This window comes from Vigna unguiculata, chromosome 4, assembly GCF_004118075.2.
Source record: "Vigna unguiculata cultivar IT97K-499-35 chromosome 4, ASM411807v1, whole genome shotgun sequence".
NCBI classification, from domain to species: domain Eukaryota; kingdom Viridiplantae; phylum Streptophyta; class Magnoliopsida; order Fabales; family Fabaceae; genus Vigna; species Vigna unguiculata.
In genome coordinates this window covers 5,611,945-5,630,062 of record NC_040282.1, presented here as the reverse complement: position 1 = coordinate 5,630,062, position 18,118 = coordinate 5,611,945, and the positions used below count along the sequence as shown (strand labels likewise).

At 33.4% G+C, this 18,118-nt stretch overlaps 2 protein-coding genes and 1 non-coding gene across 5 annotated transcripts; all 3 read right to left on the bottom strand.

The window, feature by feature from the left end:
* Positions 1-25: 25 nt before the first annotated feature.
* LOC114182423 (DEAD-box ATP-dependent RNA helicase 38) lies at positions 26-3,436 on the bottom strand. The gene is made up of 7 exons (XM_028069292.1): positions 3,149-3,436; positions 2,530-3,048; positions 1,840-1,905; positions 1,327-1,731; positions 1,113-1,236; positions 361-446; positions 26-244 (listed from the first exon to the last, which is right to left on the bottom strand). Exons 1-7 carry the CDS (start codon positions 3,368-3,370, stop codon positions 182-184), a joined length of 1,485 nt encoding a protein of 494 aa, XP_027925093.1. The 5' UTR covers positions 3,371-3,436; the 3' UTR covers positions 26-181.
* A 2,461-nt stretch (positions 3,437-5,897) lies between these two features.
* Positions 5,898-9,806, bottom strand: LOC114182359 (probable replication factor C subunit 1). Of its 3 annotated transcripts, none has more exons than XM_028069226.1 (2): positions 9,787-9,806; positions 5,898-8,169 (listed from the first exon to the last, which is right to left on the bottom strand). In XM_028069226.1, exon 2 carries the CDS (start codon positions 8,118-8,120, stop codon positions 6,228-6,230), a length of 1,893 nt encoding a protein of 630 aa, XP_027925027.1. In that variant the 5' UTR covers positions 8,121-8,169; positions 9,787-9,806; the 3' UTR covers positions 5,898-6,227. The 3 variants fall into 3 exon arrangements, with proteins under 3 accessions (XP_027925027.1, XP_027925026.1, XP_027925028.1); XM_028069225.1 differs by lacking the exon at positions 9,787-9,806 and adding an exon at positions 9,268-9,730; XM_028069227.1 differs by lacking the exon at positions 9,787-9,806 and adding an exon at positions 8,330-8,490.
* A 3,293-nt stretch (positions 9,807-13,099) lies between these two features.
* TRNAI-AAU lies at positions 13,100-13,173 on the bottom strand. The gene has a single exon. It is a non-coding gene; the product is annotated as a tRNA-Ile (tRNA).
* Between the last annotated feature and the right edge of the window lie 4,945 nt (positions 13,174-18,118).

Genomic DNA, 18,118 nt, shown 5'->3' with positions numbered 1-18,118 from the left:
TGAGAAGTTCATGAAAAGCTTATAGTTGTTTTCCACGAGAAGTGAGTAATAGATTAAAAATTTCGTGTCAATGGAAATCAAATAATATTAGATATCGCTTCGGCCAAAATCAATTCTTCAACACATTACCAATCACACACTAAATCATACATTATAATAAATCGACTTCTCCACATTCATATCATTGCAGTAAACCGGCTTCCTTCAGTGCACGTTTATAGTCTTCCACACTTTGTGCTCGCACCTGCATCCCCAGTCACATTATCAAAATGTTAAAGATGAATATTTTCACAACTACTTCAGAACAAATAATAAAAAATCAAATTTAGCAGAATCGATGCTATGAATCAATTGTCAGACCTCAGCTACACGAGTGCCGAAGTGATTCTCAATCTTCGACATGAGCCTTTCATCCTTTTCATCACATATCAGGTTAAATACAGCACCTGTAGGATCAAAACAAACAAACGGATAACTTAACTATTTAATACCAGCGCTGAAAATATGATTCATAACTCGACGAAGAATAAAGTATGAATCACTTTCTTTGGAATAAAAGGGTAAAGCAAAAAAATTGCATGAAGCTAATGTCCAAAATATAGGACACGGAATAACTGCTGATACACACCCACAAAAATACATACATACATGTATCTAAGCATCATGACAAAACTCTCAATTGAGGATTAACACTCTCATGTTGTAAAAACAAATTTGTTACAATTTTCTCGCAATAACATCTTTCACAATAGAATCTTAAATAACAAACATGTATCTTAATAGTTAAAATAACTACTTAAGTCTTTTTTATAAGCCTAAAAAATAAGTCATGCATTATTTCTAATATAAGTCGTCTTCTTCAATTTCTTTTTTGCTATTTTTACTATAGTAGTGTCAGCCAAACCATGTCAAAGAGGTCAGCCAGCAAAAAATTGTGACACAGTTGAATAGGGTTGGACATCTGATAGAAGTGTCTGACAAGTGTTGTCACAAAAGTGTTGGGTACGGCATCACACTCTTCTACCAAGGTCTCAGTGCTTCCTAGCTTAATAATGCAATTTTAACAATTTCTTATAACTACATAAGAGTAAGCAGAGAAATCTGGAAATTACCTTTGCGCCCAAAACGCCCAGCTCTGCCAACCCTATGCAAATACACTTCACAATCAGGCTCGGGTTCACGGGTATAGCTGGCAGTGTGTTTCATTGGAAGATCATAATTGATGACCAAATTAACCTGAATAAATATAAATTGTTAGGATAACCACATTTAAAAGAAAAAAGGACACACAAAAGAGAAGAGTGGGAGAGAGAACCAACACAGTACCTGTTGCTGATCAAAGCCACGAGCAAGAAGATCAGTTGATATAAGAACTTGAGTCAAACCATCTCTGAACTCCTTAACAATTTTCTCCCTCTCGTCATGACCAAGAGCACCTTGTATAGATGTAACCTCATAACCCAAGTCAACAAGTGATTTATGCAACATTTGTGCACTATTTCTTGTACGCACAAATATGATGGTTTGCCCCACATTCTCTCCTATCTCAAATATGTAATCTTTTATCACTTCAATCTTCGCAAGTTCATCAGAACAGTAGACCTTATACTGCTTCACTGCATCTAAAGATAGTTCTTCTTTCTTTACAAATAGTTTATTATGATCTTCTTTGACTGTCCTTGAAACGAAATTCTTGACGGTGTCATTAAATGTAGCAGAAAACAGAAGAACCTGGAGGCACACACAAGACCAATCAAAATTTTCTAGATAAAAAGAAACTCACTGCAGAAATTGTGCAAATTCAAATTGACGAGTATCAATCCATTAATATCAACGAACCTGACAATTAGAATTGACTTTTTGTATTTCTTTCATTATCCTCAGGGAATCATCTTTAAATCCATCCTGCAAAAATAAAGTTCATAACAATCAATACATGGCATATTTACCAAGCATATTTCTATTAAAATAAGACAAATGAACATGTGACCAGACAACCCTGAACCTAAAACTGTGTAATGCTCAATCTCTGGCATGTATATTTATAAACTAGAAATGAATAAATCGTCAGAACAAATTATTCACTACACTACTAGTTCTCTATTCCTCTATATCCATCACAAACTGACAATCTACCACGCAACACAATTACAGCACGCAAACCACTTTGAAACATAGATTTAGCAGAGTCACTAGGTAACTCTTCAAAAAATGCAGTAACAATTTCAGGAAGAATGATACGGCCATGAGAACAGTGGGCAATAGAATACGGATCATGAAAAATGGAGGAAGGCCAAAAATCCCCTTTATGATATTAGGGGCAATGTATCATGGGCAAAATCCCCTTTATGATATTAGGGACAATGTATCATGGGTAAAACTGTGTATCAAAATTAAACTCAGAAATAAATAGTCGGATATGGGGTTTTCTACTGCTACTACTAGTGTTCTCTTCAGTCTAAACTTACCAATCCCCCAATAAATCACGGTAATAACAAGTTCAGCAAGTGGGCAACGCAATAAAATTACCTCCGCAAGCATTTGATCTGCCTCGTCAAAAACAAGAATCTTCAACCTGGAGGCCCCAAGTTTCTTGAAGCTCATCCACTTCTTGATGGTGCCAGGAGTTCCGATCACCACCTGCGCCATAATCGGCGCTCTTTTCGCGATCGAGAGCGCATTGCTATCCGACGGCACAGCGCACTCCGACGCAATCCCGGTGTACTTCCCCATCTTGCGGAGAACCTCGATGTTCTGATTAGCCAATTCACGAGTGGGGCAAACACAGAGAGCCTGCGGCGCCTGCACCTTGGGATCGACGCGGCTGAGCATCCCAAGCACGAAGCACGTGGTCTTCCCAGACCCGTTGTGTGCCTGCGCGATGAGGTCCCGGTGCGGCGGGTTGAGGATCATCGGCAAACTTATCGCCTGGATCTTGCTTGGCTTCTCGAACTTCATCTCCACGTAGAGCCCCTTCAGAAGCTCCGGCGAGAGGTTCAGGTCCTCGAACTTCGAAGCCGACGTGTACGGCGTGTCTCCAGAGGTAACCTGAACACAGTACAAAACCCTAGCATTCAATTCAAAACCATAACTGACTGTAAACGGAGAACAAGAAAGAGAGAAGTGTTTTGTTGCGAGTGAAACGCACCTTTTGGATGCTAGAATCGTCGGGGTCATCCAAGAGTTTGGGAGGGTTCTCATCCTTGTCTTCGATTTTTAATGCGTCGAGGTTGACGGAAGAGGCTTCGATGGCGGTGGAGCTGGCGGTGGATGATTCTTCGGCTTCTTCGTCCGCTTCGTCAGCCCATCTTTTGGTAACTGGTGGCGGAGGGTCGGCGGTGGTGGAGCCGGCAGAGGATGCTTCTGCCATGGTTCGGAAGAAGAATTGGACAGTGGATTAGAGTATGCAAAGGGTGTATGCGCTGAAAAAAGAAAAAATTAATATATGTTCGTGATAGTAATCTATAGATCTATACTTTTAAAATTAAAATAATTATTTTTTCATTTTTTATTTTTATTTTATTAAGTAATTATTTTATTTAATTAATTTATTTTTAAATAAATTATTTTTAAATTAAAATAAATATGTTTAATAGAAATATTATCCAATAAAAAAATCTATAGTAAAATTAAAAAAAAAAATTAAATTAAAAATAGTACGAATGGGTTTTTTACTAATAACAAATCATAAATACAGCAGGAAGGTAGCGTTCAAATGACGGTAGCCAAGGATACAAATATTTGGGCCTGTTATATGAAAATCGTCGGCCTTACTTCCTGCATATCCACAATTTCTTTTGCGCACCTCCACAAATATTTAAAATGATATTTTTCTATTAAAAGGTGACTTCTGAAATATATATTTCATAAACTTTCTGGAACATATTTATGAAATCTTCAAAATAAGATTTTTGAAACAATATTTACGGGATAAAATTCTGTAATTAAATTTTTGGAACAAAATTACAAAATTTTTTGAATTAAATATATAGAACAAATGAAATACCAACCAAGTCTATCTATTCTTTCATCATTAAATAAAAAAAATACAACTTTTTGAATTAAGAATACAACTATTCAAATTCAATACTTAATTTTAATATTCGAGGAATTTTCTTACAGAATTTTTTTTCGATTTTTAAATCTCTTCTTACCAAGTTCAATATTCATGATATTTATCAATAATTATTACGGTCAAAATAAATAAAAACTACATACAATCAAATTAAAAAAAATTATAATAATAATAATAATAATTCCATAAAAAATGTGAACACACATGAACATGATGTTTTCATGAGTGTAAATAAGTATAATCAATCATTGATTGTTACAAGTTAATTTAACTATAAAATATATTATTAATTAAAATTTTATGTAAAATTTAAAAAATAGTAGAAAATAAAATAGTATTACCATTGTTGTAGAAAATAATTAAAATAATATTATGTTATTGTATAAGTTTAAGTTATATAAAATTATAGAAACATCAAACAAAGTTTACTTAAACCTTTTGAATATTTACATGATTTAGGCAAAACTACTAAAATGGTGCAATTTTCTTTATTAAATTATAGAAATGGATAGTTTTGAAATCTTTTTATGAAAATGGATAAGTTGTGCTAGCTTTGTTAAATTTTATTATGAAAAAATTGTTTTTAAGTTAAAGTGATGCTAAGGTAGCACGATTTTAATTCACTGTATTTTAAATCGATATCATGTTAAAATGAAATGACTTTAATTCAGTTATAGTAGAAGTTGTGTAAGGTTGACACAACTTTAGTTTAAAATACTTTAAAATAAATTATGTCATTTTGACACAACTTCAACTTTAATTAATTTCATGAGAGATTATTTAATTTTATATAGAAGAGGCAATAATGAAATATAGTAGAGTTTGAAAAAGAAATATTAATATATTTTATAAACTTTGTCAATTACATGGAAGTCGGGCTAATAAAAAATTAAACATGCTGTAAATACTACTGACAAGGCTATTTGTTATGAGAAATAAAGATCTTGTTCAATAGAGATTGGAATACACAAAGAGATGAGAATCAATTTTCACCATTATTAAACATTTTTTTCCATTAGATAATTTAATATCAAAATATGTATGAATGTAAAAGCCATGCAATATTTAAGATAATTTATTTTGGGATTAACCAACAATTTAAGCTAAAGGTTTCTATGAAAATAAACAGATAAAAAAGAAAGCCCTACCAAGGATTCAATGGTCAACCAATTTTAAAATGGACATGATTAGCTAAATCTTCAAGTAATGAGCAAAAATTACTAGATAGTTGTTATCAAAGGTGTGTGAATGCTATATTTTAATTTCTATAACTGCGTTTTTATAAGAAATGTTTAAAAAAAAAATCATTTTGAATAAAGATTTTGATAAAAGTTCATTTTTTCTTTTAACTTTCTCTTGTGGGAAACAAAATTATCAAAGTGATGGGAAAAAGGTGCCAATGTGCACAAAGACAATGATAGCAACTTCTTCCAGGCACAAAGAGAATCACCACATTTTCTCCAAATAGAAGTTAGATAACAACAGTGAGTTGAGACACAATTTCTTCATGAGTAGTCGATGAATTATGGAAGAAAATAGTTCCAAATTATTGTCTGATTTGTAGATGAAGTTCTCCTAGATATTTGAAAGGTTCTTGCACCATACTTTATGCTAGTTTAAATGTCGCCAAACAACACTAAAATCTCAGAAAATGTATCAAATTCACAAACTAATTAGTTAACCAGATGATAACAGCAGATTTAAGAGAAAATTGTTTTACAAAAAACAAACGCACAATACTGACAACTCTTACTTTGATATGAACAACATCAAAGAAGTAACAGAAATTTTAACAAGTTCAAAGCAAGTTTGCTTTCCAGGGTAAAAGTACAACAAAGCCACTGGCATCACTATCTGATATTTTATTCAAAATTAGAAGATCCAAATCATTCACAACAGGTATGGATTTCCAAAGCAGAATGAAACAAAAAGTATATGATGCAAGTTAAGATAAGTTTGACATCACAAAAAACCCCCTTTTAAACTCTACATGCAGAGTTTCTAAAGACAATTCAAGGCAAATCTACCTCTACTTTCTGCAGTACCTTCAGCTTGTAGATCTCACAACTACTACCAAAGCTCAGGTTTATTTTTCCTATCATTTCTTTACAAAACAAGTGAAAAAGCTAGAAAATGCCTACTCCAGATTTTGTCAGCTGAGTGTGTTTACAGAAGGTTTTTTCTCTTGAAGAGAGATCACAGTTTCAAAGGCACCAACCAGTGCTTTAACCTTGCTCTTCCGAGTTTCGGCTAGTTTACTTGCTGTTTCCTCAATTACATTATTGAATAGTCCCTGTGCATCTCTCTTGTCTTGCATATCTTGATGTCTTAAAATAACCTTTTCTGGAGCAGTTGTAGCACCATTGCTGTCAGCACAGCTTTCGTGTCTTTCAAAGCTTTTCCGGGTGTCAACCTTAACACTGGCCCTCCCACCCAGCACTTTTCCTCTCCGGAACTTGATCCTCCTTGGACTACTTATCTCAGTTGGATTTTCAACCACTTTTCCCCTTCTGAACTTCAATTTTACCACTTTGTTGTCCTTGTTTTTGGAATACGCCACCACATTCTTTGTGTTCTTGCTTTTCTTTTCATCTTCCAATGTCTTCTCCTTCTCTATGCATTCAACTTCATGGCTTCCTGAGAAAGAATCCTGCTCATCCTGCTCATTCTGCTCATATTCACTAGTTGTATATTCAGATTCCTCTCGGTCTTTTGCAGAAAAGGATTCGGAAATTGAGGACACCGAAGACTTAGGTGATAACAACTGAGGAATGTATGATTCATCATCATAGCTAGCATTCTGATCAGATTGCAAGGGTTTGTTTTCACTTTCCATCTTGATGACATACAAAGTTTTTTCCTCTACCTCATTGTTGTTGTTGTTGTCGTGTTCCTCGTGCTCAACCTTTTTGGGAGTCTGCTGATGCTTAAGGTGAGATGCAATTTTCAGGCTCTTCAACTTTCTTGAATTTAGACTTGCAACTCTTCTGAGGGAAGCTCTGGGGGATAACAAAGCCTTCTGAGGTGCCATCAGTTTTTTTGAACCTGCTTTGGAGGATGTAGCCCCCTTTTCCAACTTGATCTTATTATATATTTGACCAACATCGACATCTGGGGTATTCATGGAAGATATTTGCTTCCTCCTAACATTGCTTAAATTTAAAGAAGGCAAACGTTTTTCAAACAAATTTGCTTCTTTACCTTTGAGAGAAGATATCTGTGATGAAGTTTTCACCACATTGGAAGATGGTTTTGATGAAGTTTTGACCTTGGAGATTGGTTTTGAGGGATTCCTCATCTCATTGAAAGTAGGTTTTAATGGAGAGTCCATCTTATTGGCCATTGATCCTGAAGGCGCCTCCACCTTCCTAGAAGTTGATTTTGATTGAGCTTCCACTTTCCTAGAAGTTGGTTTTGATGGAGAATCCACTTTCCTAGATATTGATTTTGATGGAGTTCCAACCTTTTTGGAAGCAGACTTTGATGGAGATTGGACCTCCTTCATTGAAGAAATTTCTAGTCTTATTGGAGGAGATGTATGGCACCTCAGGAGAGATGGATTAACCTTGGCCAACGTTGATTTTCTCCGGTTCACCGTAACTTCGTTCCGTGATTCCTTTGGGTTGTCAAATGACTTTGTTGGCCGCTTCTGCTTAGGAGTGTCTGATGTATCAGAAACCATCTTGGAATCAACTGATTCTTTCAGTTTTCTTGTTGAAATCTTTGTCAGCTTGGAATCTACAGATGCACTGAGCCTAGCAACTGATACGGTTATCCCACCAACACTACCTTGTAAACTTTGGTGGAGCTGTTTTCTCGTAGCTCTATCAGGTATAGAGCGTCTTTCCTTCACTTCATGCGCATGTTTCTTACCATATTTGCAAAAATCATGACAAGAACCTGTTGAAGCTCTGAGATAATTAGGAACAACTTTTTCAACACTGCTTCCAGAACTAGCTTTGTCAGGTAAATGCCTTCTTTTTTCAACCCCGGGTGAGTTAGTCACTTCTGGGGTCATTGGTAATTCTCCACTTTCATTGGCCATCTTGGAGATGAGAGGAGTTAATGAGCAGAACAAGATTCAGAAAACAATCCTGAAACAAAACAAAAAAGAAAACCAATGTTAAATACAGCTTATACATATAGAACAGAATGTTAAGCAATGGTGGAACTAACTTCAGAAACAAGAACAAACCACTTATGGTAGAAAGGAATGAAAATGCTTATTGAAAGTTGCAGAAAGAAGGAATTTACTTTTAAAAACTGGTCTCAGTTTAGAGAAATTCTTTCCAAAACACAAAATAATTGATCTCGTTTGATTTCAAACTTATGATCCGTGTCTCCAAATGGAAATGCACAGAAGAAAAAACTTTTATACTGATTCACACATCTGATTTTCTTCATTCGATCCACAACAATACACTCTCTTTTATCACTGTAAAATAGAATGTATGAAACTATTAATGTAACAGGAACCAAACCAGACAGCAACAAACAGAGAAAGGAAAAGAAGTCATCAAACAACCAAAAAGAAAAATCATGATGCCCCAGCAGGCAAACTTCAATAAAACACATTCTCATGTCTTGTAAACATAGGTAATCTAAGACTACCTATAATAATTGTGAAACAGTAAGCTCTGCCATTAACTGATCCTTTATAAAAAGAAGACACTCATCAAGCAAGCACATTAACCGAGCAACCAATCATCTAAGCAAATCAATGAAGAATTAGAAATGCAACAAAATCCACCCGGGTGCTGAGAATCATATCATAATTCAATCAAAATCAACGCAGCAGAATATTCATCCAAAAGCAAAACCATCACCAGATACCGATCTTTCAGCGAAAGTCACAACAAAAAATCATAAAAAAAACACATTGAAAAACTTAATGGTGAAGAAAACTTTTTTCCCACACCGCCACCATTAACGATCATCTTGAAACATATTTTAGAATCACGAGATGAAAAATCAATTTCCTTTGTATAAAAATTAAAAATCAATATAAGAAGGCACCCCAGATGAAAACCAATCCAATACAACAGAAAAAACTCGAATCAGGGGAGGTTCAGAAATCCCATTTCAATCCACCAAAGATCAAATTTTTCAACAGACCCATTTGCATTTAGAGGATTACAAACACGACCAAGATGGTGAATTTTTATTAGGCAGGTGTAGGAGAACAAGCATACCTTGTTGTTTTCTGAGAAACAAAGGATGGCTCTGAACCAGAAAAGAGAAAGGGAAAAAGGTGAATAAAAAGAAAGTGGAGAAGAAGATGAACAAGAAAGGAGATGGGACCACTGGGAACAGAACGTGCAAGCAAGTTTTTTTTTTTTTTCTCTCGTGCTGTTTCTGATTCGGTGTTGCGTGTCTTCTCACTGCCTTGGTTTGTTACAGAATCCAAAGAGAGAGAAACAGAGAAAGACAGAGAGAGAATTGAAAGGTTCAATTTTTTTGCAATATTTTTTATGTCTTGGCCGAAATAAAACAAAGAATGAGATTACGTAAGTGTAATCAGAAATTCAACAATGAAGCACAGGAATCAGAGGGAGCATTAAGAAACTTGAGAGAGAACGGCTGGTTGGTGGGTACGGTTGGTGAAAGCGTTAAAATGGCATTCTGAAATTTGATCTGTAAAAGATCACCAACAAGAAAGAAAACAATGACGACGAAACATTAGTATTTTTTTAAACCTAGAAAAATGTTACCTTTTTCAACACTCTGTTCGTCTTTTGAACGATTTGTGTGCTAAAAAGTGAAATAACAAAAACTGATTTTGGTTATTTTTGTATAAATTTTGAGAACTGTTCAAATTACTTCAAGTCAAAGGCAAAATCAGTTTAACTCATGTTTTGACCGAAGTTTGTGCACCACCTAAGTGCAATAAGGTCAAAATGCAACCCTATTTTTAGTGAATTTCCCATCTTAAGCATTTTTTGAGTAATATTAAGTAATATAAATCAATTTAACAATTAATATATTTAGCTAAACATGACACATCAATTCAAAGAAAACTTCACTCCAACTCATCATGTGAAGAACATGTGGTTAATTTCACCTCCTAAATACTACAATTGAGTTCACCTTAACATCACACACCACTCTAGCATCTTTAAGGTTAAACAAGGTGGAATTATAAAATATTGGAGTGATTTATATATATATTTTCATCGAGAAAGGTAATTTTGTTTGGATTAAGTGATTTATAAAATATTGGAGAGGTAGTTTATAAATAAATTGTTCTTAAAATAGTAATAAATATTTTAAAATAAAAATAATTAAAATATAGAATGATTGTGATTTATGAACTTTAATTGTTATTTATGAATTTTAATTATACTTTCCAACTTAGTGTTGCAAAAGTATTTGTGGGATTGTCAACCTAATGAAAATTATAGAACCGACAGATTTTGGACATTAAGTACTATGTGTGGAATTTCCCTTCCAATTTAAAAGTGGGTTTCTTTGTATCTTTCACAATTTTTATGAAAAAAAAAGTTGTTTTATTTTCAAAACAATATGCTCATCACGTTTCACAAAGCTTTCTTCAGATTCAAGATATAACCATCAAAATGATTATATTTTTATAAATAATTAAAAATGTTTATATATATATATATATATATATATATATATATATATTGTTGAGAAAAATACATCGTCAATTAAAATCATTATCGTTTTTACTACAAGAATCACTATATTAATAGATAAATAAGATTAACACAAACAACACAAGAATATAACGTGAAAACTCCAAATACGGACAAAAACCACAACTGTAGAGAATAATCATTATGTGCAAATTTGTATAACATACACAAAACACTCTTAACCCTTTGACCATAAGTGCACTCACACCCTCCAAAGCAATAATTTTATAATTTCACTATATATCGTAACACTCTCTATTACAATAGAATAAGAAAAGTTAAACACTACCTCAAAGTGTCTTTGACTTGGGGTCAGAGAAATATCATAGACTTAGAGCCTATTATATAGTCACTAACAACCACCCCTAAGTTATCTTAGGCGATGTGGGACTTTCCTTCCAAGACGTATTATTTTCATCAGTCCAACATTCTCCATCCTGATTAAAATAAGCACATCTTCATTTGCCTATACCAGCAATCATACTCCTATCAAGAGTATCACTTGGAATCATCGTCCTGAGAATTTTCACATGGAATCAAATTATCCCAAGAATTTCCATTTGCAATCAAACTATCCTAAGAATTTTCACTTCGAATTAAATCATTCCAAGAATTTTCATGCACCCCATCAATGTTAATCAATGCACGTGTATAATCACCACATACACCCTTCGTCGGAACCATGCCGCAACCCATTATGCAAAACCACCAAACCTTGCGAAAAGCCACAAATCAAACATTCGTACTTCGCAGCTACCGTGCCATTTGACTCCCTCGCTTGAGATACAACACTCATCAACGTAACACTTGTTGACGTAGCACCACTATTGACTCTCGTCGAAGCAGATATGTAAATTGCAAAGCACTTCCTCCACGCACATGCCACAAACCGTGACTAACACATATCATATCTCCATCGTACATCACTCACTGGGCCATATGAGCACCAACTACGATGTCCTCCGCAGATTTAGGAGCATCTCGCCACATGCGAACTCTACTACAGATCCAACACGACTCACGGTCTTTGCACATTCAAGAACTCAACTACAAATCCATCGCACCAACATGATGCTGACAATTATCATTCCATCAAATCTCTCATTGCAACTTCAACAACTAAGGATGATTCGGCAACAATAAGGAATTAAATATTTTCTAATATGGAAGATAAGACTAAGTTGCAACCACATAATATACTAAGAAAAATCCTACTGAACAACTATGATCCCATTGTTGAGAAAAAACACATCATCAATTAAGAACATTACTCCCAAGAATCACCCTATTAACAGAGAAATCATATTAACACAAAGAACACAAGAATATAACGTGGAAACTCCAAATACGAAGAAAAATCACAACCACAGAGAATAATCACTATATGCAAATTTATACAACATATAGAAAACATTCTCAACCTTTTGACCCAAGTACATCCACACCCTACATAGCATGAATTTTGCTACACCTTACAACACTCTATTACAAGAGAATAAGAAAAGTCAAACACGAGCTTAAAGTATCTTTGACTTAGGGCCGAAAATATCATAGACTTAGACTTCATTATATAGTCATTAATAACCATATATACATATATATTTGAATACAATCTTACGAGAATACAATGAACACTCAAAATTTAATTGACCACAACACAAATAATTAGTAATTTTTAATACATTTAAATTTTTTCTAATAAATAATAAGGGTGGCAATGCGGGCTGACCCGACCCATTTAGGCCTGACCCACATTAGGAACGCCCTGCCCCGCATTTTCAACGCGGGTTGAAAAGTCCACCCCGCATAAGTGCGGGCCAGCCCACAATTTTTTTTTAAATTATAATTTTTTTAAAATTCTTATGATAAAACTTTCAATGTTCAAAAAATTGGAAAACTTTAAGAAGTTCACAAAATTATTAAGCATAGACTTTGGGGTGTTGGATGATAAATTGATAATCTATGATGCACCGATACTTTAACTTGTGTCACGTATCTATGTCTGACACGTATCTGTATCCGATACTTTAGGATATTTTATGATACTTATCAACGAAGTATCTAATTTATAAAGTTGCAGGACACTACAAGAAAATCTTTGAATAATGACCAATTTTAGTGACAACAAATAATTAGTCACTATATAGTGTCCAATTTAGGTTACAATTTAAAAACTAAAAATTATTGACAACTAAAATAATTTCAAAAAATTATAATTGGTCTCTAAATTGATAATTAAAATAGTTTCTATTATGAATTGATTTATAAATTAGTCACTAACATTAGCTACCAAGGTTTTAACTACCAAAATAATTGCTCTAACCATAAACGTTTTTATTGGAAAAATAATTGGATACAAAACAACATATGGCCTATACAGGTCTCGAACCTGTGACCTTCGCGTTATTAGCACAACGTTCTAACCAACTGAGCTAATAGGCCATACATTTCTCTATTCTAAATACCAGTTAAACTTGTTTATTGAAAAAAAATAATCCAGTAAACTTTTTTATTGGAAAAGTAATTGGATACTGACTAATTATAAAAGGAAAAAAACAAAAAATTGTATTGACTAATCTATTACATAATAAGAAAAGAAGATATTACCAAAATTACTATATTACCCATTCTCTTTTATTGACAAGCTATGATGCACCAATACTTCAATTTGGGTCATGTATCAGTGTCTGACACGTATCATGTCCGATAATTGAAGATATTTTATCAATACTTATTAATGAAGTATCTAATTTATAAATTTGTAGTATACTACAAGAAAATATTTGAAAAAATGACCAAATTTAGTGACAACAAATAATTAGTCATTATATAGTGACTAAATTGACAACTAAAATAGTTTAAAAAAAATATATAATTGGTCTTTAAATTGATATTTAGAATAGTTTCAATTATGAATTAGTTTCTAATTGGTCACTAACATTAGCTATGAGGTTTTGATTACCAAAATAATTGGTCTCTAATTAGAAATTTTAGATTCATACAATAACAATCATATAATTATTATATTTGTTTAAGAATTATTGTACACTTTTCAATATTCATATATCATGTATCGTATCTTATTATTTTGAAAATAAACGTATCGACGTATCAGATACGTGTCGTATCCGATACACATATCGTATATGTAACATCCCATTTAATAGTTTTCACACTACCAAATAAAACATTATATTATGATCAAGCAAAGCAGATAGTAGGAAATAATTGTTATATAATGCTGATACAGTCATCCAAAACCAATACTATGAATTCCTGGTGGCAAGCATAAGTATACAAGAAGATAATCTATACATCTCAAAACTCCATGGTATCTAACCCAAAAACTACCACGGAACACCCATGCAACCGATCAACTCCTGTTCAGGAGAGGGGTATCTTCATCTGGATTCGGCTCTGCTCACACCAACAGCAGGTGATCATTGCAAAAGAGAGCACACAAGGAAAAACATACATAAACAAGAAGGGTGAGCTAACTGAAAATAAGAGAAATCATACAGTTCATATCATAATTATCATTCACAAAAACATAGCTCAATTATATATAATTCTAGACTTGATATCCGGATTGTGTAAGCGACATTGGAGCTCTTGGTGGCTTGCACCTGTGAAGGTTCCCAAACTCTACAGAGTTTGGGCACAAGGGGTTATCACCCAACCACTCCCAGGGTAAGTCCCCTTCACGTCTAAGACTTGATCAAGTCCAAAGACTAGGACCTCCTGCTACTCCTCGCGACATAATTCATTCTGCTCTATCTGAGCGTGAATGATTATTGGAGTTTTAAGATACCAATCAATACGGATTCCTCATGTCCTTACACACACTAACAAGCTCATATGAATTTCCCTTGAAATTCTATTTCAACCACAACTCCTCATAATTCATATTCATCCAATTTTCACCACTCACTACATTAATAATGACATTTCAAACATATAAGAGATTAATTGCACAAAATACAATTTTACATCTGACTTCACTCTTTAAAACAGAACTCCAAGCAAACCACTGCAGTAGCTCTTGCTCAAGCTAGACAATCTAGCCTATGCAAGGGGCTGTCTCGCTTAGGCGAGTCAGTCTTGCCTGAGCGAGGCTCTAACAGTGGCAAAAATTAAAAACCTGGGCGAACTCTCGCTCAGGCTAAGCGGGTTCGCTTAGACGAGGGTGGTTCTCGCTTAAGCGACCTCAGCTCGCCTAGGCGAGACTTCGCGCAGGAACATAGATGGGTTTTCTGGTGTTTTCGCTCAGGTGAGAGTCACTCGCCCAAGCGAAAATACCAGATTACGAACCTGTTCCCACATGCAAGAACCCAGATTCTTCACACAATCAATCCATACCAAAATCATGCAATTCAAACATCATTTCAACACTTCAACATGCAATTCAGACTCATCAAACAAATTGTTATACGAATTTGAATAAAAATGGCTAGCTCCCCTTACCTTTGAAATTTCCACAAGCAAGAACTTTTTTCAACAAAAGGGGCACCTCAATCTCATAACCTAAGACGCTGAATTACAATTGCCAAGTGTAAGAACAGGCCCTACCTCAACCCAGAAAGATGGAAATACCCAAATTCGAAAATTGGAAGACAAGGGAGGAATTGAGATTGACTTACGCGTAGGGAGGGAAGGCTCAACTTGAGGAAGTGCTTCTGAACTAACCTCAGGTATGAATTCTGTAACAGAGAGAATAATTCATACTTTAGGATGTGATTTCAAAATGTTTTCTGGTAGAGAGAAGGCAGAGAAAGAAGTAGTGAAGGAGAAGAGTGCAAGGTAAGAGTTGTGTTGCTTTCTGTGAAGTTGGTAGCAGAGAGAGGGTTTTCACAGTATATGTGCATCATAGTTGATAATTCAACATTTTCATCATATTCACATTCGTACTTTGACATACAAGATGTATTCTTCAAATTTTAGCATATTAAAAAATACATAATACTTGTTTTTTTCAGTCATACAAAAATTTAGAACGTTAATGCAATAGTCCATAAAAAAAGTAACTCATATACACAAATGCAAATATTTTTTATGCGGGCTTACAGGTCAGCTCGCGCGGACTGTGGACTTCGATGACAGGGCCATTGCGGGTTCATTGTCTTGACCCGCCCATGTTATTTTTATAGGCCTACAGATCGGTGGGACACGCCAGGCCCATATTGACACCTTAATAAATAATATTTTTGTTTGTCTTTTATGTTATAAGCTTCTTGAATCGTGAAACTAAAACTTAATGTAATTTAGAGTTGTCATTTTTATGAAAATTTGTATAGGAATGTAATAAAAAATATGATTTAATACAAATAAAACGTAAATAATTCTTTATTTTTTATTTTAGTTTGACTAATAACTTATGAAAAAAAATCAACTTGAATGAACTTTGAAGTAGATCAAGTATTTTACCAAACTTATAAAAATATTAAAAATTAGAAATATGACTAAAACAATTCAAATACGACAACATTACATTTATACTTACTTTTATAAAAGAAAACAAAAAATAATACGAAATACATGTATTATGTAGATTATATATAACATTAACATCAATGCTGCTGGTCGAAAAGAAATGATTGAAGAAAGTGAATGTTAAAATTAAAAATTTAAACAATTTAAATATGTGCATTTTTTGTATGTTTATTTTATTTAATGTGACTTATATGTTATATTTTATATAATAAAATTATATAAAATTATTACTCTCTATATAATTATTATTATGGATTAGCATTAATAATAAATTAAGTTATTCGTTAATATTAATTATTGTATGGATAATATATATATATATATATATATATGTAATTTTGGGTATTCTGATGAACGATCTGTGATGGGGTTGGATTGTTTAATAAACGGTCTGTGATGGGCTTGAATAATCAGATACATTTTGAGAGGTCCCTGGTCTCTGCTGAGGGGATATAAAACTGATACCCATTAGTCAGTTTTTAGGTAACAACGTAAAATACTCTTACGTTTGAAAATATCCATCAGAAAGAGAACAGTAGCATCTCATACTACGTGCTTCCATGGATCCTTCATTAGTTCCAGGTACACAATTTTTAACTCATACTTGAATATATTGTATTATTGTATCTTATGCATATATTATTTCTATCAATTGGTATTAGAGCCATCAAGATACAAAATATAATTATTCTTTTGGAAAGTGTATCATAATATTGGAAATTTAATAGAGAGATTAATTGCTGTTTAAAACCCTAATTATGTTTAAAATCCTAATTAAGGAAACCCCAATAATGATAAGCTTCTCTCTCGGCAGACCCAATTTTGTGGGTTTTATGTTTGCACAGTACAAACCTAATTGTTCTTGAAAATCCTAATCGGTAGCCCTGTCTGTAAGGATCACGATGCTGCATCGGAGGTCGGTTTTGTTTGTGCGCGGTGATCATCTTTTGTTCGCGGCACATATTTGAACAGTGCACAACATGTTTATGCGCGGTGGTCATCTTTTGTTCACTGCATCACTGTATATCTTTTTTCGCACTGTTCATCGGAGGTCTTTTGTTCGCGGCACTTTTGGTAGCACATATTTCGCACCTTCATGGCCACGTGTACTGTGCGTCAGTTTCTTTTTGAATCTTTCAAAATTGACCAGCCTCACTGTGCACTATGGATAAAAATTGCTATGCATGATGGCCACGTGCATTAATTATCTTTCAAAACATTAATGGCCACGTGCACTGTGGCTAAAAATTGCAGCGGCACCTTAAAAAATTATTAAAATAATTACATTTAATAATAATAAAATAAATAAATAAATAAAAATTAAATTAATAATAATAACAATTATTATTATTATTATTATTATTATTTCATGCATTATATAATTTATTATATTTTTTGTTAAGCATGATATAATTTTATATAATTGTTAACTCACCTATCGTGGGTATACTTGTATGAAATTTTATGGAAATGATATAATTTAAATATTTTTTTAATTAATTTGATATTACATTAATATTAATTATACCCTATCGGTATTTTATTTTTCTTGATACAATGTATTTTTCTTGATACAATTTATTATTAATGTATTTTATGTGAATTATTTGTCTTGTACCCTATCGGTATTAGATTTCTTTTGGCATGAGATGTTCATTGTATTTTATTATATTTTATATTTTGTTTTATTTCTTATTTATTATGATTCGGGACCCTTAGGCGGGATCATAGTGAATAAGAAATAATTTGATATCATAGGCATATTTTGTTGTGTATTCAGAAATATTTATTTTGTTTATTTACACAATAAGTGTGTATTAAATGTTTCTTTATTATTTTGATACCAGCTTCTTTGCCTATGCCATTGACTTCGGTCAAAACTTTAAATGGGACAAAT